We start from the raw sequence: 24,640 nt of genomic DNA on the forward strand, positions 1-24,640 counted from the left end.
TAATGTTTTTTTTTTTTTTTTGAGAATTGTGTATTATACTTTTTTGTTTTATTTTATTTAACTTATCTATTTTGTTAACTGTGTTACTGTGCTTTTTATCCAAGGAAAAATCCTCGTGTGCATCGCATACTTGGCCAAAAATCTCATTCAGAAATCGCTGAATCAGTGTGCTTAAATGATTCATTTGGACGAACGTTTCACCACAACGGTTCAGTGAGGTTTTCGGTTATTCGGCCGGGCAGCGGTAGCGCCTCTATCGGCTCATTTGAGAAGTTTTTATTGGGAAAACTGCATTCAGTGGACTTCGCCGTTTACAAAAGCGGTGGCAAACTAAGGAAAGCATGGATCTGTTTCCATACTTTTAGGAATACAGAGATTTTGGATGATCGAATCAAGACAGCGAGTTGTCTTTGTTTTAACAGAGTTGCAATGGCTCTAGCTAGAAGAAAAAAGCCGAATCTGAAGGAACTGTGCTGAATGTAGCTCATTCATGGAGTAAAGAGAGTCGTTTGGGGATCATGAGTACAGGTTAGTTTCCTGAATGAATAAACATCAGCAACTTCTTTGAACAAGCGGTCCAGAGATGGACGTCATATATTAAGTGCATTTCGTGGTAAAATGTTGCAATATCAACCGGTTTCATTAGAGGTCTTCAAAGTTTGGCAACTTTATAGCAGCAGCCTCAGTGTTTCTCTCTCTAGAAGCTAATTTGTGCTAACGGGACGAATTTCCCAAAACAAACGCGACGAGAGATTTCTGGATGAAGAAGGTAAAGAAAGATGTTGTACATGTTTTCGTATTGAATGTGTTGTTTCACTGTATGTAACTCGAAAACTTAAATCTGGAAGAATTCAGCAGCGTTATCAAGGTATTTTCCCAGGGTTAAATAGAGCGCACGGGACGTTTGGATTCGATTTCATCCTTTTGTTTAAACTTTGCTTTATTTCCCTTTCCCGTTCTTTCGCTTTTCACGCATCGATGACTATTTTGGCACGACTTTACGTTTTCTTTATGCTCTTTGGTCAGTTTGGACATTGTGAAAGAAGGCAGCTGAGGGAATAAAGAAAAGTCCCGTGATTTTCTTTCCACGACTGTAAGGAACTGTATCGCTACACATCCGCCTGATGACTCCGTCTCGCGTGCCGCTCGCGCAAACCGATGTAAACTCGGGGATTTCTGCGCGAGAATAGCGAGCTCTGTTCGGTTAAACAGGCCCGAGAAGAACTTAAACTGCACGAGCTCCGAGTCAGAGGAAAGTGGAACCACTCGGTCCGGTACGGGTGGTGGAGGAGGGAGAATCCCGGATTAGCCTTGGATTGCTTCCCTGGAATGGGAAGCCCACATTTCCTTTAGAGAGCATCAGCAGACGTTGTTATGCCAAACTTGCTATCTCAATAAATTGTATACATAATTATCTATTCCGCTTTGATAAATGCAAATTTTTCCTCCTAATGTCTTTTCTTCTTACAACCGTGTTCTGCTATTACAGTATAACAAAATACATAGGTCACAATGTTGTTAACTATGATTTATGCCATTTTTACCAATGTATAAATATAATATGGACATAAACATGGATGTAAATATCTTAAAACAAATCTACAGTTAAAACTTTATGAAAATTATGATGTTACTTTCTCTACCTATCCACAAATCACAATTTAGTGTTGAAACATTAAAGGGATAGTTCACCCAAAAATAAAAATTCTGTCATCATTTTCTCACTCTCTGTATAAATTTCTTTGTTCTGATGAAGACAAATGAGGATGTTTTGGGAGGTGTTTGTGGACAGACCAATCATGAACCCAATTGACTTTCTTCTATCCTACTGTGGAAGTCAATGGGGCTCATGATTTGTTTGGTTGCAGGCATTCCTCGAAGTGTCTTACTTTGTCTTCATCAGAACAACATTTTTTTACAGGTTTGTAAGCACATAAGAGTGAGTAAATGATGACATGACAGAATTGTCATTTTTAGGTGAACTATCCCTTTAAGACATTAAAACATATGTATGTTTAATAGATTCATCCAAAATCGTTCTTTGGAACAAAGACAATTATTTTTGTGCTTTCTGAATCGTTTTGTGCAATGTCCCACAGATTTGCATGATCCTATAATTGTGAAGTGAATCAAACCAGTTATGATGTTCAAATATATCCTTGGTTCAATGGCCAGTGTATGTCATATGAGCTATATTATCATTTCAGTAAAATATTCTTCATTCAGAACAATGGTGCTACATAAGACACGTTGGGTTAATAAGCTCAATTTCAGTTTCGACCTTCTGAATGACTCAAAACTGCGTATTCAGTATGCATGTGGTATGTCTGTTCACGAAATTCATCTAGTTCTTCTTTTTCTGTGTGAACTTGTGTAGGAATGAAGAAACCACCGGTTGCCCCCAAACCCAAGCTGGTTCATCCGCAAAAACCATCTCCTCCTCCCATTGCCCCCAAACCCGACATCCTCCAGCCTTCTCCCTCACCGACTGTGCTCAAGAGAGGAAAACCTGCAGTTGCTCCCAAACCATGCTTGCCCAAAGTCAACCCCCTTGTTCCTCAAAAATCACCCCAGTTAAAGACAAATCAATGCAAGACTCTGAATCCCCCTGTCTCCAAAAACGGGGGTCCTGCTCTACTTCCATCACACCTATCACCTTACATTATTCCTCCCTGCCCTCAGGGTCATCTCCTAGGCGACAGCGAATTAGAGGGTTCTGAGGATATAAGTGCAACACCAGAACTAGGTGTTTTCAAGGAGGGTGAAACCCCAAAAGAACAGCTGTGTCATGACATGCGAGAACAGGCTGACCCATCCAAGCAAGAACAAATCCAAGCTTCCACAGACTTATTCTACACTCCCACAGAGACACATGAGGAAACACACACTCCCACACTACTGAATAATCTGGCCGGTACACAAAAACAAGCTTCTATCCCGGTCCCAAAACACAGCCATGCACATGCATCTCTACAGGAAAAGGATGAGTCTTTAGAGTCGAAACAGGCCAGGAATTCTGTTGTTGACTCTCGCACGAATGAAAGTGTTGATGTTTGTGTTCCGGCACCACCCAGTAAACCACTCCCCATACCCCACCCACGGCGTCCCCGGAGAGTTTTACATCGGCAAAATGTTGTAGAGATTGGACACTTGGATACTCAAACAGCAGAAACTTTTGAACACGTTCGGTCAAACACAATATTGGACAATACAGAAAGCACTTCAACAACCTGTCACTCCCACACGGACACACCCCTAAATTCCCGTTTGTCTGAAGAAAACACTGACGACTTAACCTGCACTGATCTTTTGCACAAAATAGACTCTTCCCATAGTGCGCAGACTGAAGACACGCCTCAAATCGACTCCAGTCACTATGCTGCTCCAACAAATGGTGCAGCTCTATCTTCTGTAAACACATCTGCCGAGGAGGGTTCCCAACCTCCAGCCCCGCCCCCTCGGCAGAAGTCCCTCCCCCAAACGGTTGATTCCTCACATAGGACCTCATCGTCGGTGGATAATCTGCTTTTGGACTGTCACACTGACCCTCAAAGTGTTGAGGAGGTGGAAAACAGTGACGAAGATGATGAAGCATATGGAGATTTTGCTCGATACCCAGTTACCCGAAGCCTTCCTAAACAGGCCAAGCTTAGCTGTGGACAACAGGTTTCAGTGGCAATAACCAAGACATCTTTCAGTGGAGAGGAGAGGTCACCGAAGGTCATGCCCAAAAAGCCTCAGAGAAACAGCCTTCCCGCATCTGTTATGTTACGGAAACAAAACACGCCTCCGCAAACAGACACCCCTCCTCCGCTTCCGAACTCCAGCCCACCCATATTCAGGGAACTACCTGCACCTCCTCAGGAGAAACAATCGTGGCGAGTTGCCCTGCCTAGCATCCCACTCTTCAACAGGAGCCAACCGTCTCGCAGTAACAGCCAACCACAGACTGAAGGGGCAGGACCTGTATTAATCAAACAAAGGGCAAAGTCCTTTTCCTCCGCAGATCTTCAGCGGGTAGATCCGAATGGATCCGAATCCAGCGGACAGCTGGTGCGTTCCGAACAAGGGCGTCGTAGCCTGCGAAAACTTCTGGAGCTACGTGTTTGTGCACGCTTGCTTCCAAAGTTACTTCGCAGTGGACAGTCCCTAGATTGCACTCGTGGTGATGCGGATTACGAGGACCAAAAGGACACGCCCATTAACCAGGTCATCCCTGGAGATGATGAAGCTGCTCAGGGTGATAGTGAGAGTGATTGTGGGGTTGAATATGAGAACGTTCCTTTATACGAAGAGATTCCAGAGTACATGAACCTGCCCTGGGTCTATTCCAACCAGGATGCCGACACAGGTGTATACGAGGTGCAGGAACCATGTGACATCAGCAGGTCAGTGCATGTGTATATTCATTCATCCATAATGAACCGAAACTGTCCGGGCGCTTTTACTTCAGTCTATTAAATTTGATCAGTTTTGTAAACTGATTGATGTCACGGTGGTAACAGAATCAGATTAAAATTGTTTTCATTTCAGTTTTCTATCCAATCTTACATTAAAATATTTACCTTCTCAGACTTCAAAGGGTGGCTTTTCGTAATGCCTGATCAAAAATCCTTCCGTGTTTTTAAAGGAATACTTCACTTAAAACGGGAAATGATCTGTTTATTTACTCACCCTCAAGTCATTCAAGATGTGTGACATTTTTGTAGTAGAACAGTAAACAAGATAGCTTAAAGCACGGTCCTTGGTGATTCATATAATGCAATTCCATAGATGCCAAGACTGTCCAATTCCAAAAAGCAGTTACAGGAATCACAAAATGAATATTTGCCACTCCTGACAATATATTGAGGTCTATACTGGTTAATGATATATTAACTAACCTACAACAAGATATATACAGTAGATCACAAGAAATGCTGGATTTTTGCCAGTTGTGCATTTGTTTATCATTATTAGAGGTTATGATTTAGTAGCACAGTAGTGTTGTGCGATATGCCCCATAGTGAGATCGTCCTGTCGCCAGCCTGTGATATTGACGATACACAATAGTATCGGGTCGGGGCAATAGTTTACTCAATTATTTATATGTTAATTTATGACAAGCCACTGGATTGGTGGACAAGAATGAAGCTGGGATACACTGCACAATTTTTCCCTATCCATGGCGAAAGATTGCCATCGTGAAACAATCGTTGTGATTTCTGTGATTGTGGTTCTTAATCTGTGTTCAATTCAATTTTATTTATAGTGCTTTTCACAATTGGTTATTTTTCCAATATCGTACAGTGAGAGGGGTTCAAAGACGGACATTTTCCCAGTCTTGCGTCCAAAGATGGCCTACTTAGTTTTCTGACAGTGTTAGAAATTTACCATGATCAATGCACAGTGTGTTTTGTGCTACGACCTGCCTACCGTATTTATTTACCAATAGCGCATGCTGTTGACATTGCGCTGACATGTGTTGCAGCTGTCACAGCCTACAATTCAATAGGTGTCATCATCGTAGAGTCTACATGCTTGTCACACCCAAGTTTAAACAATCCATGTCGCACAGTGTGATGAGGTTTTCAGTGTATCTTGGGCTTAAGGGCAGCTGGCAACACTGTCATGACTGCAACCCTTCTCTAACCTGATGCTATTAATCCGAGCGTGTCATTGATGCTTAGACGCTATAAAATTGAAACCAGACATGCATTTGCAGCTTACTTGAAAATAACCCTTAAAGAAAGAGTAAATTATATAAAAACAGATGTGTAACATACAGTTACATACTGCTGAAGGTTGTCATGTCTTGCCTGCATCCCTTTCAGACTTATTCACAAGCACTAGCCTTGAATACCTTATTGCTTTTATAATACAAATGTTTAAGCAACAAATATGTAGCAATGCCACTTTCATGAAGTAAAATTACTACAAGTATTCCTTCCGCAGGAAAAAATAGCCCCTGACATACTGTGAAGAGAAACTGATTGTTTCACGTAGACTGTTTACATTGCTAAGGGTGCTGTGCAGTGATACACCAAATTGTTGGGTGCAGCGGTCATAGCTGTGTTTTATCACCATGAATAAAACACAGTTATTGACCAATCAGAATCAAGGACTAATCATTTTATAAAATGTATAGTATTGCATAATGAAATTATAAGTGAAAATGTGTAGTCTTTAGAATGTAGATATTAAAAGAATCTACAAAACCCTGAGGTAAGCTAAGCAGTCTCCTATTAAGCAAGCCAACAAGGCAACAGTGGCAAGGAACCAAAACTCCATTGATGTGTAAATGGAGAAAAACCCTTGTTTAGAAACCACCAGGCTCAGACGGGAGGGCCAGTTCTCCTCTGACACTTGACTGCTGCTATCCATAACTTTTTGGTTACAAAGGGAGTCCTAAAGAGCACCTATGGTCCGATTCACGATTTTGCATTTCCTTTGGTGTGTAAGTGTGTATTAGTACATGTTAACGATAGGAAAAAAGTGCAAATCTCAAAGTAAACGATTACGGGAGTTATCGCCTACAACTTAAATCTCTTTTCTTGGACTACAACAACAAACAAACAAATGGATTGTAGGCAACAGTTTACTTCCTCGGCCTGTTGACGTGGACCTGACGATCATTATCATAATTCTGCCTGCTTCTGACTTACAGCCTATAAGTAGTTTATGTTTTCATATTTAAATAATTTACTATTGACTAAACCATGATTCAAATGCAAGTTTTGTGCAGTGCGGAGTAGTGCTTGTTGTTTGTCGTTTGTTTCTATGATCACAAATGCAGACATAGTTTTAATATTTTTTAGTATCGTTACCTTACCAATCTGTTTTGTCCTGCTTAAGCCGCGCTGGTGAAGTTGATTGATTTGCTTGCTCACCTGCATTTTCTGTATCAGATTCGGCTTGATAAGGTAGCAAAGATGATATTAACCTCTGTCAGTATTGCATTGGAAACTAATCTTCAAAATACGGTAAGGAGCGTCACATTTCCGTCTGACGTCAGAGGTATTCAGGCCAATTACAATGTATTGGTTAGCTGGACACTGCACTTTTCAGATCCATGAGATTTGTACAAAATCTATGCGTTGGAGGAAGGGAGGTAGGGTTTCCTGCAGAAAATTTGTTAGTTAAGGTGGTAGGGTTGGGCGTGGCAATCAAAGGGGCGGGGCGTACGCGTCATTAAAATATTGTTATTTAAAACACCCCAATAAAACTTAATATTGAAGAAACTATGACACATACTAGATTATGAATTAATTACATTTTTTAACAGATACCTCTAATGGGAATAGCTGCGTGAAGAAGTGAAACTAAAGGGTTAATAAACACAAAATAAAGCAGATGTTGTAGAACGTATGGCGAACGATGATAATTGTAAAAACTGATTATTTCACACTATTAATTACATTATCTTAAAGAAGTGTAACTACTGTAGCATGTAAATAGTGCAAATAAATAACGTGAGCAAGAGCGCTCGACAATTATATCTAATCAACAGGCACATGAAACCTAGCTAGCAGGTTGCTCAACAACAAAATAACCAGCTAACTTACTTTAAAATTAAATTTGCAAGAACTATAGACTAATAAAATAACAGGCTTAAATAAACCCAAAACATAAATCCACTTACAGTTCTCACAAACACGTGTTTTATCAACTGGCTAGTATCCTCCAGACAGTGACGATCCGGACCACGTCTTTCTCATTTCAGCCATGTGGCGCGCGTGCCCGCTCGGGGTGTGAAGCGTATCCGCACTATTCTCCGAGATGCACTTGATGGCCTTTTGTGCGGCGGATTTTTTTTTTTTTTTGGACCACCTTGTTAAGGCCGTAGGGTTTCCCAGCTTCCGTACTGCGGGAAACCCTTGCAAGGATTTATTGAGCAACAATAATGTATGGTATGTTGAAAATAATGTGTTTTTTGAAGCATAAACCATGCAAACACATTGTACTATACCAGATACACAAAATAACGTTGTTTTTAGCAATGTAATAGGGGTTCTTTAAAGTTTTGTAATGGGTTAAAACAGTTGGGTTTTAATGAAAATTTTATGAAAATATCAAGCAACTAAGTAATGTGATACTGCAGAGATGGCGATACTGCAGCTATAACATCTAACAATTGTTGTAGAGAATAAATACTGCGTAGTATTAAAGGAGTAGTAGATAAATCCTGTTCTGTTTCTGAACCGCAGCTGAGATTAATTTTAGGCTGAACCTGTCGTTTACAGGTGTCCTCTGTACGGGCATCATTTTTCCACAGTCTCTGTAAGAGGTTGGCTTCCAAATTGGATCTGACATAATCTCTAGTTGCCCTTGTGATGGGCATCCCGAGGTGGAGGGGCAGATAGAGAGACAGAATTAGCGTAGCTGCTGTTCATATCTTTTTTGCAGGTGATAACAATTTGCATTCTTGCAATGCAATTTTACAGGATGTATTATGTGAATGCTTGGCTAAAGATGTGTCTAATCTAGATTTAAACTGAAAGAGAGTGTGATGAGTACTAGTGAATAGTGTCAGGAAGACTATTACAGAGTTTAGGTGCTGTATAAAAAAGAGGTTAATTTTGTTAACCTAGGTATTTTGTGATTGGATTCTGTCATCAGTATGAAATATGTATCGTATACAGAGGATTTGAAGTGTGTGATTTTGACATTTTGCATGATCCTAAAAGAGTATAGTAGCTCTGTAAACACCCCTGCTAATCCATCATTTGTGTTATCTGTGTGTAATATCTATTATTTACAAACACAGCAGTGTGTTACGTCCAGTGCCAGTGGCCGAACTTGTAGTTATGTGTGGGATCAAACGTCAATTATAAGTTTTGGTAGTTTGGTCTGTGTGGTCGTGTAAGGGTGTGTGTGAGTGTTACAGTCCAGTCTTTGAGTCCAGGTTGGGCTGCTTTCCTGTGCGTTATTTTCAGTGGCCAGAGCAGGAAATGTCTAAAGAGAAGAGAGCTGAGCCACTGGAAAATAACCTCTCTCTCTCTCTCTCTCTCTCTCTTTCTCTCTCTTGGTTTCTCCCACACACTCATTCTCAAAATTTGAACCTTCTGCCTCACAGTCATGCTTTGTCAGTATAACATTTCCAACACAGTAGCAAAAAAACCATGTCAGTATAACATGATTCATCTCATTCTGATGTAAATATACCGAATGCTGACTGTTAAACTTCATTATGAAATATCATAGCCCATGATGTTGAACTTTTGTCAGCAGTGTGTGGTTTTCATTGCGTGTTAAACATCCATATTGCCTTATATGTATACTACATCTACTAAAATTACATTATTGCATCATTAGTAGTGTTTACTCAGAGACTAGCATCACTATTGCTCATACTTCCTACTTCCAGCCATGATAGGAACAGGACCTGTAATAATACAGATTGTTAGGAAGAGGTGTCCGGTTTTCCAAAGACTTCATTTTTGCTTGCCAGGTGATAAAATAAAAAAAAAAACGCTGAATGTATGGCAACCTTTCACAACAGTGCAGTATTATGATGGAGAGTTTTGCACCGACAGGCACTATTTACATTTTTTAAGAAATCATAATTAAAGTTTGGGCTCTTTCTTTATTAGTACATATTCACACATCTTTGAATAACCTTAATGTAATAATTATGAAATAAGTTATGTAGTGCTAACCAACTCGTATTAAGATCTGCAATAGCATCTTGCCAACCTGACCTTATGGGAAAACCACTATTTTATAAGGTGCCGATTTCGTAGCTTGTACAATGAGTTTAGGAGTAGTGCTTTATTCTTGCTTTTATCTAAACCTTAATAGGTTGAAAGCAGATCATTCAGATAAATACAAATTTGCAACCTTGGTAAAATAGTTTATGAAATGCATTCTGGATGCTATTGAACAGTACAGGGGTTCCCAAATTATCTGAAGATACAGATACATTTTACGTACGGTTGATTTTTCTTCACTGTCTAATCCAACGTAACGAATTGTAATTTTTATATTTGAGTTCCAGAGATAAGTTACAGTATGTTTTAGGCATTTAAGTATGACCCTTTGAGTAAGTGTTTTTAAGACTATGAAAACATACATTTAGTCTGGCATACACTCACCTAAAGGATTATTAGGAACACCATACTAATACTGTGTTTGACCCCCTTTCGCCTTCAGAACTGCCTTAATTCTACATGGCATTGATTCAACGAAGTGCTGAAAGCATTCTTTAGAAATGTTGGCTCATATTGATAGCATAGCATCTTGCAGTTGATGGAGATTGGTAGGATGCACATCTAGGGCACGAAGCTCCAGTTCCACCACATCCCAAAGATGCTCTATTGGGTTGAGATCTGGTGACTGTGGGGGCCATTTTAATACAGTGAACTCATTGTCATGTTCAAGAAACCAATTTGAAATGATTCGAGCTTTGTGACATGGTGCGTTATCCTGCTGGAAGTAGCCATCAGAGGATGAGTACATGGTGGTTATAAAGGGATGGACATTGTCAGAAACAAAGCTCAGGTAGGCCGTGGCATTTAAACGATGCCCAATTGGCACTAAGGGGCCTAAAGTGTGCCAAAAAAACATCCCCCACACCATTACACCACCAACACCAGCCTGCACAGTGGTAACAAGGCATGATGGATCCATGTTCTCATTCTGTTTATGCCAAATTCTGACTCTACCATCTGAATGTCTCAACAGAAATCGAGACTCATCAGACCAGGCAACAATTTTCAAGTCTTCAACTGTCCAATTTTGGTGAGCTCGTGCAAATTGTAGCAACTGCCATGTGATTGTTTGTTTAGATAAATGCATTGAGAAATGTAACAGGTGTTCCTAATAATCCTTTAGGTGAGTGTATATATTAAGCATTTGAATAGTGTTGTATACTAGACTAGTCTTGTTGCAGTAGCCAGTGTCCTACACAGTGGTCAGCCTCTCACCGAAAGTGCCATTGTGGCGATGCTCATGCCCCTCGAGGGAGGGACGGACATGGCACGCACTGGTTCACTTCAAGCACTTTATTCAAACAAGTGCATCACCGCTAATTCACAAGTGAAAGTAAAATGCGCACGGCTAGACAGGCAGTCATAATGAATTTAAACCACCCCACCCTGTGATACCAGATGTATATCATATTTGTGGCTGTTTGTTAGGAATGAGTTGACGGCAACATGTTACCACCAGCAAACATAGTTTACATTTCCTCTTTGATCGCGCAGTACACAGACATAAAACTTAAGGTTTATTGATTATTAATGACTCGTCTTATGTGACTGTATGCATGGAATACCTGAATGACATTTGGGAAAATGTGGAGTATAAAATGGAAGTAATTACAGCCACAAACTTTTTTAAATCTTTTTCTTGACTTATTGTTTGATCTGATTACTGAGAGTTAAACCCACATGAAAAATGAATGTATTGTCATATAAACTGTAGGGCAGGAATCGGCACGATACATATTATGATACATGGGTTGCAATACAATATGTTATGATAAACTGAGATACTGTAAAGCGAAATGATATATTGGGATATTTCCTAATTTTGGAATGTAATAGGATATAGTTTTAGAAAAGCTGTTATTGAAAAGACACCATCATGCTAACCTTAACAACACATTTTTTATGGTAGTACTTTCTGTCACTGTTTAAGAAGAATGCTATCTAGTGGTCAGGATGTAAACTCCAAACGAAATAACTGCCATGAATCTCGTATGATTTTTATTTAAGAAATATTGATATTTTTGAGAATCTGTAAGGTAATGCCAAACAAAATATCATGATTCTCAGATTAAACAATATTACACCCCTAGTAAACTGTAGTAAAATTTCTAGATATTACAGAGTTTGTGAACCTTACCATAGTAATATTATTATAACCAAGCCTTGGCTGGGTCGGTAGGCCTTTCTGAGTTTTTTTCCAGTGTTAGGTTTACTTCGCGTACTCCGTTTTCTCCCACAGTCCAAAGTAATGCAGGTTAAATTAATTGGAGATGCAAAATTCTCCTTTCTAAACGTGTGTGTAGATAGATTTGCTTGTGTGTAGATTAACCGGTTCTTGCCATGAATATAGTTATAGTTGCTGAAATAAATAAATACTATATGATATTGCGGTATATTGTACACTACTACAATACACTCTACTATAGCAAATCCTGAAGTACACTTCTAAGTATGTAAGTAAGGGTCAATACTTGGATCAAACTTTTATCATTACATAAACTGTTTTTATTATTGTAATATTGACATCACACTTTCAAAAAAAGGAGCTGTATGTTACATAGTGGTTGAACTTGGTACCGCAGTCATATTCAAAATATTTTAAGTTTTTTGTTGCCTGCAAATTACAAAGCTGCTCATGTGGATTTTAATAACTCAATCTGCGGCTCATTTTGGAGATTGCGTTTATGGACCATTGCGGTCCTTATTTAAGCAACTGTAATAAGTGGCAATCAAGCTGTCAAAATATACCATTGGGTAAATTGGCAGTGGGTGGGATTACAAAGACTAAAACAAAAACAAACATTTTGACACGGAAGGTGCATTTTAAATAAGAATAACTTGCTACAGCATTGTTTTTCAGAGAATGTGAACTTAGCATGTTTCATAAATATCTATGAATACATTATAGTATTGTTTTATTTAGTACAGTCAAAAACCTACATACACCTCCTCCTTTAATCATGCATGTTGTGGTCATGTGACAAAAGATATTAGTCATTAGTTGACACTGACAGCGTTGCACAATGCCATTTGAAGACTATTTGAACGGTTTCAAAATGTATAGTTGCATGATGCGTACTGTTTCACATACTAAAATTAAATGGTTTTCTGTAGGTGAGCATGACTAAAAAAGTCATGGGTTGATTCCCGGAAAACACAAAAAGAGACAAAGAGACATAAAACATGTGTATACAATATATGCTGTGGAGACAAACCTAAGAAATGTCTCTTTGGGGAGGTTCTCATTAAAAAAAAGATAATTGGTGAACAAAAGACTAGCATGTTTTTATCAATAACTTAATTCAAATTAGAATAAAAAATCTCGAATGCAAAATGTAAAAGTATTCATATAAGTTTTCATTTAGTGATAGCTTTAAGATTTTGTCTATATTAAAGGTATAGTTCGCCCAAAAATACAGCTGAGGGTACTTACTGACTTTCATAATTGGAATAAACAAATACTATGGAATTAAATGGGTACCATCAACTGTGGGCTTATCATCATTTATCAAAATATCTTCTTTTGCATTCAACAGAATGAAGAAACTCACTCATAAGGGTGATTAAATAATAACAGAATTTTCATTTTTGGGTGAACTATCCCTTTAACCCTCACCATGGTTAAAATCAGTTATGTACTAGTGAGATTTCAGCATCTGCCAGCACCTAAATTCTGAGTGTCCTAAATGGTGTGAATTAAACTCCTGTTTTAAATAGCACTCGCAATTAATTGCCTGGCATGATAGAAACTCCATGTCTGCATATCTGTGTATTTGAGCAAGAGATTGTGCTCTCAAGGGTTTGTGTATGGATGTGTGTGTGTGTGGCAGAGTGAGTTTATATAAGCTGTAAACAAGAGCAGCTCTGTCCTCATGCTGCAGGAGAAAGAATGAGAGCGAGGGAACCAGAGGAGAGGGCAGACAGAGTGTGAATGCATGAGAGTTTGCTTTTAACTCATTAAGAACGAACAACCCTATGCTATTTGGTACTATATTTTTGGGATTTCCAAAGTTTTCATTTCCCAACCCACATAAATGTAAAGCCGCTTTGAAACAATTACTAATTGTGAAAAGCCCTATATAAATAAAATTAAATTGAAAAATTGAATTTAAAGGGTATAATCTATCCCGTGACCCACCAATATATTTTAAATAGAAATATGAGGAAGCAGCACACACTTTTTTTCTTTTAAAATTGAGTAGTTTTATTTTTTTTTACTTTATTAAAGGGACACTCCACTTTTTTGAAAATAGGCTCATTTTCCAGCTCCCCTAGAGTTAAACATTTGATTTTTACAGTTTTGGAATCCATTCAGCCGATCTCCGGTTCTGGCGCTTCCACTTTTAGCATAGCTAATCTGATTAGACCATTAGCATCGCGCTTAAAAATAACCAAAAAGAGTTTCGATATTTTTCCTATTTAAAATTGGACTCTTCTGTAGTGACATCGTGTACTAAGAGGGCTGGGAAACGATTAATCGCGACTAATCATTTGCAGAATAAAAGTTTTTGTTTACATCATATATATCTGTGTACTGTGTATAATAATTATGTATATATAAATACACACACACAGATGCAAGTATAATTTTAAGGAAAAGAAACTATTTATATATTAAGTATTCATAATTATATAAAATATAAATTATATTTCAATATAAAAATGTATATACACATGTAAATATTTCTTAAATATATACTTGCATCTTTGTGTATTTATATATACATAATTATTATACACAGTACACAGATATATATGATGTAAACAAAAACTTTTATTCTGCAAACAATTAGTCACGATTAATCGTTTCCCAGCCCTAAATGACAGCAAATTAAAAGTTGCCGAAAAGTTGCAGATATGGCTAGGACTATACTCTCATTCTGGCGTAATAATCAAGGACTTTGCTGCTGTAACATGGATGCAGGAGGCGCAATGATATTACACAACGCCTGAAAATAGTCTCCTGCTATTGAAAATTACTAAGGGGAATATTTTTAGCTGCTGCGTTGAATCATTGCGGGATAGGGATAGTTCAACCAAAACAAAAACTTTTTCTTTGGGTGCTTCCCAATTCAGGGTCTGCGTCCTCTAAAGGCCAATGACATCACCGGGCAGCGACAAAGGCTGTCCCAATTCGAAGGGGACTATTTTTCAGCTGCTGCGTAATATCATTGAATGATAAATTTGCCCATGGCTTGTCTTAAAACATATTCAAAACACCACATAGACATATAAACAACAACAAAAACCTGATTTTTGCCACAAGGTGTCATTCGCAAATATAAGTCCTCTTAAATGCAGCAGTGTGCATTAGTGCATTTCTTGCCACTTAAACCCAAGACACCCCAGTGTATCAGAATTTTGGGTGGGCCTTACCATTCCAGTTATTACTGAAGAGGCTCCCATTTAAAAAAGAAAATTTGCAAAAGAGAAAAATGTATCTTGTAAAATAAATTCACAACTTTTAGGATAATATTAGATTATTAAGCAAATCAGTTTGAACGAGTGAGTAGTTAATAATAATAAACCAGTAAGGGTTATAATGACTTTTCAAGTGACTCCTCCGTTTCAAGAAAATATGTTTTGATTGCATGAATGTTAAATTGAACGCTGTTGATTTGTTTGACAGGTGTTCAGTGAGCGGCGATCTCTCAGATGATGGATTGAGCTCCAATGATGAAGATGATAACAGCTCCGCCTCCAGCAAGGAAGACATGAGCCAATCAAAAGACAAAGAGGTACAGTGCTTTTACACAGACGCACAAATATAACAATACAACACTATAGTTGGTAAATGTCAATGTCATAATAATATGCCAATAATAAATGTTGTTAGAAAATAAAAACAAAAATGTAGATATATAAAGAGTATCTTATTTAAATTTCTTAACTTTTTTCCCGCCAACATTTTTTAAAAAGTTGCCAGCTAGTGCCAGCATTTTTTATGATTTTCACAAAAGTTTAATGCCTTCCAGAAAATGTTCTTCTTTAAATATCAAATGAAAGAACAGACCCTCTGCTTAAAAAAAAAACAATTTCATCCTATCTTCATTTGTTTTCTTTTAATTATATCTCAAATATGGGTAGGTTTCTTTAAAAATACAAAAGTAAGAGCAAAAAGCTAAGATAATTTTTATACAGAATTTTTATATCTTTTGATAGAGATCAGATTCAGAGCGATGATCAAAACATACACCGAGTTTTTACTGTTTGGCCTTCGTGGAGCGCCACCTGGTGGATAATAGCTAAAATATGGATTGCCATAAAAACTCGTCATTGGCAGTGAAGGGTTTTCTCTTAATTTATCAATGGCGGGGAAAGAGTTAATCTATATATATCCTGATTTTAAACGGTTTAAAAAGCATTACACTTCATGCAGATAAGAAGCGGCAAGCTGTAATGACAATCAATGGGAGTCAATATACAGTAAATGTGCTTTAACTATCTGACACAGCAGTTATATAAGAGCTCATGCAGTTGACGTCACGCAGCCTAAACTCCGCCCTTTTGGCAGGCAATCGTTGAGCGCTTGAGAGCTGTAGTATTTGCATCAACAGTAGCTGAAGAATAATTTTAAACCAGACTGTTATACTTTACAAACCTTACTATTTCAGCGTGTTGTATAAGAGTTTTATGTTTAATAGTAACCCTAAAAAAAGTTTGTAATGTGGAAAATAACATGGTTGATACACATTGAAAGGAATCTGTTGTGTTTCATCTATTAAGTTTTGGATGTACATATCAATATCTTTTGAATAAAGTGCTCATTGAATTCATTTCATATTATGGCTGTCCTTGCCTACCAGTATGGTGGCGTAAACAGAATTGGTCACGTGACGTCCGGACCTTTATAGAGAATGCATTGCATTACTTTATTTTGAGGTTTCAACGTTAACATAATCACATCCATGTTTTCCTTTCAAGACCATGTGTCCAAGCATATATATTTGGATATAGGCGTGTCTAGCAGACTTTTTGTCAAGAGATAATCCTGGGAGACCCCCACACCAACCATGCTAGAAAACAGGGGGTCCTTTCACTCAAATGTCGTCCTTGTGTTGAGACAAACCCCTGATCCAAATAAAGCCCACAGCCTCTCACCAGCCCACAACAACCATCACACACAAACACAGTGAGACATGGAAGAGATGTTTTGATATGATATTTCTATGTTGTCAATAGTCATGGTTGGATGCAACAACTGTGTAAGTTATTGTTACTATATAATACCATTGATTCAAATGTAGTTCATAGTAAATCATAACAGCATTTCACTTGTGTCTTTGAAGGAGATAGAGAGATCAAAGAGGAATAAGGTGGTCCACATCGCAATGGAGATCATGAGCTCAGAAAAAGTGTAAGTTCAAACCGTGACATCAGTAACTTAATTGATTGTGCTTTTCAGTACATCCACTAATGTACAGTTGAAACATGTATTTGTGTGTTTAAGTTTTGATATTTATTTTGCAGATTTGTGGACGTTCTGAAGCTACTTCACATCGTAAGTGGCGTTTCACACTCGCACCAGATTTAAATTAGGAGCAAAAATGATGTTAGCTGTTGGTGTGTTTGATAATTTCTCATGAATGTGTCGAGGTGCAGTATTTGATTATTGCGGTCTTAATGTAGAATCTCAAATGGAAAGTCATATTCACGGACATCTGTTTGGTTATTTCTAGACTTTAATGAGTAGCTATGTGTTGAATGCAAGTGTTAAACAGGATCAGAATGTTTCATTCTATCAACTAGTCAGGGTAATAAGAATAACTATTTGGATTTAAAGATAATAGTTAATAATTAGACTGGCTTAAGGTCAGCCACCTGTCGATTGTGTTTTCAGCTACACACACACACACACACACACACACACACACACACACACACACACACACACACACACACACCCACACACACACACACAGGATAAGGATGAATTTGTAGATACAGTGGTGGGCATCATAAGGAGATTTAGGTATTTTCCTAAATGGTCCCCTCAAAGTTTGCTATGCCAGAGAGAAATGTGCTGCTAAAGGTTAAAAGTGGATACAAACAGTACGACTCAGTTTACCTGATATTCGTTTTGCTAAGAGCAGCCATCATTATGAAAAAAAAACATGTTTTAAAAGGCCAAAAAAGTTCAATATTTTTAGATCTTTCAGACGTTGTAATATTTTTTGCCACCATTGGAGCTAATAAGTAGCTTGTTAGACAACTAGTGGACTATGCCGATCCATTCTTGTATCATCAAGACTAGAGAGATGTACAGAGAGGTTAAAACGAGAGGAAAGATGACAGAGGAAAAACAAGAGGAAGACAGTTTCCGGAGAGACTGCGGTGAGCTCTGAGGACAGAGAGAGTTTTTGGAAAGAAATTGCTCCCACCCCCTTTAACCCACTTGTTTGGCCGTGACCTCGAACAGCTGTCCTAAAGACATGTGTGTGTGTGCGCGTGTGTGTGTGTGTGTGTGTGTGTGTGTGTGTGTGAGAGAGAGAGAGAGAATGTTCTCTTTACTTCCTGTTAAGTCTGTTGATGGGCTGCGCTGTCAATTTATGTGCTTCAGTTTGACAGTTTGTTATTAGATGTTTATTTTAGTTTTTTGAGTGCTTGTTCTTGGCATGTAGCAGTTTTAATATTTCGTTTAATTGCACTTAAACTTGAATTGGTATAAAGTAATTACAAAGGTACTATTATTGGCACATTTTTTATCCAAGTTCTTTCACTTAAAACTTTGTATGAAGTTTTATGCTGCGTTCACACCAGCCGTGGTAGAGGTGTCAAACGCGAGTGATTTCAATGTTAAGTCAATGTGAAGACGCGTTGACGCACGTCTGGAGGTCTCGCGGCTTAATGAGCCGTTTAGGACGCCACGGCAAACGCGTGAGTTGAAAAATTTGAGCTTTGGCGGAAAAACGCCCCACATTAACCAATCAGGAGCTTGCTCTAGTAGTAACTTGATTACAGGAAGCGAGCTGAGTCGCAGAAGCTCCTCCCATGACGCGAATTTCCGCGTGAATGTCTCGATGACTAGAATTTCATGTGTGAAGGAAGCATTAAACTAAAAATGTTCAAGCGACAAAAGACGGGGTAGGTGCGAATTTGACGCCTCAAACGTGGCTGGTGAGAACCCACGCCGGTTAAAGTTAAACGATTAGTCCACTTTCTTAAAAAAATTCTGATAATTTACATGTCATCCAAAATGTTAATTTCTTCTCGACTGAACGAAGAAAGACATCAAGTTTTTTAAGGAAAACATTCCAGGATTTTTCTCAATTTAAAGGGCTTGATTGGACCCCAACAGTTTCAATGCAGCTTCAACAGGCTCTAAACATTCCCAGCCGAGGCATAAGGGTCTTATCTAGCGAAACGATTGTCATTTTTGGCAAGAGAAATAAACAAATATGTACTTTTAAACCACAACTTCTCATCTTGCACCAGCCTTGTGACACGCTTGTGCGACCTCACGTAATTGCGTCAGCACATCGAAAGGAAGGTCACGCATTACATATGTGAAACGCACATTTGTGGACCATTTTAACCAATAAACTGACAAAAAGATATTAATTAGTATCATTCCACATACAACAACATCAAAACGTCACTCTTTCTCTACACTTGTAAACACTGCATACGTCACGTGTGACCTTTTGACGTGATTGCACTTAATAAGTTAAGCATTTTCATTACATTTTTTATTGAATCTTGTATAGTTGATTATGTGTCTGAAATTTTGATGTTTTTGCCTGTATAAGGATTTTCGGGATGCGGTTGCCAAAGCGACTCGTGCTAGCGGGAAACCTTTGGTGGAGGAGAAAGTGTTAAATCAGATCTTGTACTATCTGCCCCAACTCTACGAACTGAATAAAGACCTACTGAAAGAGCTGGAGGAGAGAGTAGCCCACTGGTACTATACACACACACACACACACACACACACACACACACACATATATATATTTAAAGTTAGTATCTACATCACTTGCTCAGTACTGAACACTTTTTTTGGTGACTCATGCAGGTCTGAACATCAGAGACTGGCTGATATTTTTGTTCAGAAAGGTCCATACTTGAAGATGTATTCCACCTACATACGAGAGTTCGACCGTAATGTGGCTCTGCTGGATGAACAGTGTCGCAAAAATCCTCCTTTTGCCAGCGTTGTGCGTCAGTTTGAGGTGTGTGTGAACTTGACAAATAATACCAAACAAAACATGTTAACATTATTTAACATTAATTATTATTTAACATATTTATAACATTAACAGCTTTAAATTATTACAGCAAAGATTCAATAAGTTTTTTCACTTATTTTTCCTCAGACGAGTCCTCGCTGTGCTAGTCTAGCTTTGAAGCATTACCTGCTGAAACCCGTCCAGCGGATACCTCAGTATCAACTCCTGCTTACAGGTAAACTCCAACACACCGTAGAGCTCACTACACTCGGTAACCAATATTGTGTTTGCTCGACATGGTTAGCACAATGTATATCTTTTAAAGAGCAACTATGGTCTGAGTTGCGATTTTACTTTTTTTTTCATAAACCATGTGAACACATTGTATTATACCAAATACACAAAATAACATGTTTTTTTAGCAATGAAATGGGTGCACTTTAATAAAAGCGTCTAACAAATGTGTAAATGTAGTCAAAAGGCACATTGAATTTCTTTTTAGATTTGTCAAGCAATTGTGTGAAATATTTGTTTAGAAGTAAAAAAAAGTAAATCAGTGACTTTTGGATTATAGATTTGTAGCATCTGTCTTTGTGATTTTAATATCAGTGGTTTGGTTTTAAATGATACTGGCTTCGTATGTTCCCTAGGTTGATTTTATATAATCCAGGAAAGCTAACAGTCAATATAATTCAGGAAGGCTAATATGTCTTTAGTCATTTTTGTAATTCTGTTGTTTTCAATTCATTTCAGATTATTTAAAGAACCTTCCTGAGGATTCGTCCGACTACAAAGATACACAAAGTGAGAACAGATTTGTTTTCTTTGACATAAAATGTGCACACTAGGATGGTACTGATACATACAGTATATACAGCTATACATACTGTGTACAGTGTATATATAGATAAATCTATATATTTCAGTTTTGTTGCATTGATACTTTTCATTCTATTATCAGTGTCAAAATGCATTTCATGAAGCCAGTAATTCCTGAGCACAAATGAAATGACATGTTTTAATTTAGGTTTTGTTTGGTTTATCTAGCTGCTCTCAGCGTGGTGAAAGAAGTGGCAAATCATGCGAACGACATCATGAAACAAGGGGTATGACCAATACATAGCCACACCCCCTTATTAAAGGGATAGTTCGGCCAAAAATTATATTAGACCCATGATTTACTCACCCCGAAGCGGTCCAAGATGCATATGTCCATCATTTTTAGACAAACACATTTTCAGTTATTTTAGAAACTGTCTTATATAGGGATGCATATCAATTAATCGCGATTAATCTATAGCAGAATAAAAGTTTTTGTTTACATCATATATGTGTGTACTGTGTATAATAACTTTGTATAGTTACATGCACACACATGCATGTATATATTTAAGCAATGTTTACATGTGTATATACATTTGTATATTTATGTATAATTTATATTATATATAAATATAAATACTTAATATATAAATATATTTTTTTCTTAAAATTATACATGCATGTGTGCATATTTATATATACATAATTATTATACACAGTTCACACACATATATGATGTAAACTAAAACTTTTATTCTGCTATAGATTAATCGCGATTAATTGATATGCATCCCTAGTCTTATATCTTATATCTGAAAGTAATCTCTGCTGTGTTGTTGTAGAAATATCCATATATAAAACTTTATAAACGAAAATAACTAGCTTCCGATAACGCCGCCATCTGCTGCGTTCACATCAGCCGTGGTAGAGGCGTCAAGCGCGAGTGATCACAATGTTAAGTCAATGTGAAGACGCGTTGACGCGCGTCTGGAGGTCTCGCTGTGCGAATGAGACATTTAGTCTTGCGCTGTAGATGTGATTCTGCCTCATTCGCGCGTTTAGTTTGCACGAATTGAGTGAATTAAGCGTTGCTGCTGCAAACGCGCAAGTTGAAAAATTTAACTTTGGCGGAAAAACACACCACGCTAACCAATCATGAGCTTGCTCTAGTAGTGACGTGATTACAGGAAGCGAGCGGAGTCGCAGAAGCCTATGGAAGGCCCTCCCATGACACGGATTTGCACGTGAATGTCTCGATGACTAGAATTTCACGCAGGGCTTTCGCGAATGAAGCGAGTAAACTCAAAATGTTCAAGCGGCAAACTAGACGCGATTTTGACGCCTCAAACGCGGCTGGTGTGAACCCACGGTTAGACTCCTCTTGCACAGAGCAGCAACAGAGAAATCTGTTGTACGCTTTTCATAAACTTTCATCTTGAATGCGGATGCGATTAAGGTGGCGGCGTTACCGAAAGCTAGTTATTTTCATTTATAAAGTTTTAAATGTGGATATTTCTTCAACAAAATGGCGTAGATTACCCTCAGAAGGCCTTTGTTTATCCCTCTGGAGCCGTTTGGATTTATTTTAGGAAGGATGGTTGCAAATTTTTTGTACGTGGACCCCGTACATTTGATTAACTGAAAGATATAAAACATTTTCTAAAATAAGTGAAAATGTGTTGATCTGAAAAATTATGGACAAATGCATCTCGGACGGCTTCGGGGTGAGTAAATCATAGGTTTAATATCATTTTTGGCCAAACTATTTCTTTAACATCTCAAAAATATGAATGACTTCTAACATTTTATTGCATTTATTCAGGATAACTTTCAGAAGCTCATGCAGGTTCAGTACAGTCTCAACGGCCATCATGAAATCGTGCAGCCTGGAAGGGTAAGAAAGTCCAGATTACCCATAATTCATTGTGTCTGAACAGCAGTTTTACAGGCTTCTGTGTTTTATATGCAGGTTTTCTTAAAAGAGGGCACCCTGATGAAACTCTCCAGAAAAGTTATGCAACCCAGAATGTTCTTCCTGGTAAGAAACTGTTTATGTGTGGTTAAATATGTTACAGTTTAATGATTTTATAGTGTTTAATATAAAACGTTTAGTTGACACTTTTTAAATCTGATTGGATGTACCACATTGTAAAATGCGGATAGGTGCACAGCACAACAACTGAAATCAATATTAATGTACCACAATATAAACAGTTAATAGTTTACTTGGCATAACAACTGTTTGTTCAGATTATTATTGATAATAACAAAAATTCTAACATTATTAATGTGTTTTATCATCCACGTTTTATATGCTTGTATATGAACTTGGCGATTTAATAAAGACCCAATGAATTGAAAACACCCAATCCAAAACCTGGTCATTTACTATTCAGGATATTGCTGCATATGACAGGAAATGTGGGTGGTGTTCCACTTTGCTGTGGTCAGTCAGTTAATTTCACCTTTCTCTCAACAGTTTAATGACATTCTGCTGTACACAACACCAGTTCAGTCTGGCCAGTATAAAGTCAACAGCATGCTCTCTCTGGCTGGAATGAAGGTCAGATATCCATCTTCACTTTCTCTTATTCACACACATAGAGAGAGAGGATGAAGTTAATGTTGTTGTTTAATCCTAATAATAGGTCAGCAAGCCCAGTCAAGAGGCCTATCAGAATGAGCTAAACATTGAGAGTGTGGAACGTTCCTTCATACTATCTGCCAAGTAAGAAACACACAGACACCTGCATATGACTTCTCACCTAATATGAGAAATTCACTTTTATGTGTTGTTTATAAGTGTGTGTCACTGTGTGTGTACATGTAATGACAAAAATCTGACCACTACTTTTTTTTAATCTCCTTAAAGGTGCTATAGAATGTAAAACTGTATACTTAGGCATAGATGAATAATAAGAGTTCTGTACATGAGCCACAAAGACTTTTGTTCCCTCCTCCTTATGTAAACCTTGTGCATGCAAAAGACTGCTGGAGAACAGGCCAATCTCAACACTGTGATGTTACAGTCAAGTACGCCCCAACATTAAATTACACATTACGTTAAGTACAGTGTTGTTACAATGCTAAAAACAAAGTTGTGACTTCCAAGTTAGCGCTATAGACGGTTTCAGCAGTAACAACATAAACAAGCGGCTTGCGTGGAAAATAGCAACTTCTGGTTAACTCCGCTAAGAATAAATAACAACAAAATCTGTTTAAAGTAATTTATTTATATAACAAGCAAAATAAACAACACGTAGATTACCTTGGAAACCAAAACATTTGTTATTTTCGACGAGGTATTTGTTTAAGAGTTCAGTTCCATTAAACAAACAGAAACCGTAAATAAAGTTCGGACCAGACGGGTAATCACGTCACCGCACGTGCGTCCGATGAAACCATCTATATGCTAGTTAATGCTTTATGCTAGCGTTTAGGCTTAAGTTCTTCTGTTGATGTTAAAGTTACGTTTTGCAGGTTCATACTGAAAAAACAGAAACGTACTACTCAGAAATGTCCATTATCAAACGGCAAAAAAAATGTCAAGAAAAAAAATCTTAGTATTTTTGTCTTGTTTTCAGTAAAAATATCAAAAAATTCTTAAAATAAGATGCTTTTGCTTGACAAGCAAAATGACCCAAGAAAATAAGTCTAATTTTTAGACCAAAAATATCAAATTTAAGTGATTTTGTGCATAAAACAAGCAAAAAAATCTGCCAATGGGGTAAGCTAATTTTTCTTGAATTTAGTGTTTAAGAATAATGTTCAAGATTTTTTTGCTTACCCCATTGGCAGAATTTTTTGCTTGTTTTACGCACAAAATCACTTAAATTTGATATTTTTAGTCTAAAAACTAGAATTATTTTCTAGAAAAAGCATCTTAATTTAAGAGTTTTTATATATTTTTTCTGGAAAACAAGACAAAAATACCAAGAATTTTTTTCTTGAAAATCTTTT

The 24,640-nt window shown here is 37.6% G+C and overlaps 1 protein-coding gene across 2 annotated transcripts in view; it reads left to right on the plus strand.

The window, feature by feature from the left end:
* Positions 1-207: 207 nt before the first annotated feature.
* Positions 208-24,640, plus strand: part of fgd6 (FYVE, RhoGEF and PH domain containing 6) — a 33,028-nt gene continuing 8,595 nt past the window's right edge. Inside the window, exons 1-14 of one of the 2 annotated variants that reach the window (XM_055189863.2) lie at positions 208-528; positions 2,378-4,388; positions 15,319-15,427; positions 16,979-17,046; positions 17,160-17,190; positions 19,439-19,590; positions 19,705-19,861; positions 20,006-20,093; positions 20,612-20,662; positions 20,906-20,964; positions 22,503-22,574; positions 22,650-22,718; positions 23,160-23,243; positions 23,329-23,408. In XM_055189863.2, coding sequence (XP_055045838.2) covers positions 519-528; positions 2,378-4,388; positions 15,319-15,427; positions 16,979-17,046; positions 17,160-17,190; positions 19,439-19,590; positions 19,705-19,861; positions 20,006-20,093; positions 20,612-20,662; positions 20,906-20,964; positions 22,503-22,574; positions 22,650-22,718; positions 23,160-23,243; positions 23,329-23,408 — 3,041 coding nt within the window. In that variant the 5' untranslated portion in view covers positions 208-518. Of the gene's footprint in view, positions 529-570; positions 770-2,377; positions 4,389-15,318; positions 15,428-16,978; positions 17,047-17,159; positions 17,191-19,438; positions 19,591-19,704; positions 19,862-20,005; positions 20,094-20,611; positions 20,663-20,905; positions 20,965-22,502; positions 22,575-22,649; positions 22,719-23,159; positions 23,244-23,328; positions 23,409-24,640 lie in introns of those variants that run through there. The other variant, XM_055189864.2, reaches the window with a different exon arrangement.

Source organism: Misgurnus anguillicaudatus, chromosome 1 (assembly GCF_027580225.2).
Source record: "Misgurnus anguillicaudatus chromosome 1, ASM2758022v2, whole genome shotgun sequence".
NCBI classification, from domain to species: Eukaryota; Metazoa; Chordata; class Actinopteri; order Cypriniformes; family Cobitidae; genus Misgurnus; species Misgurnus anguillicaudatus.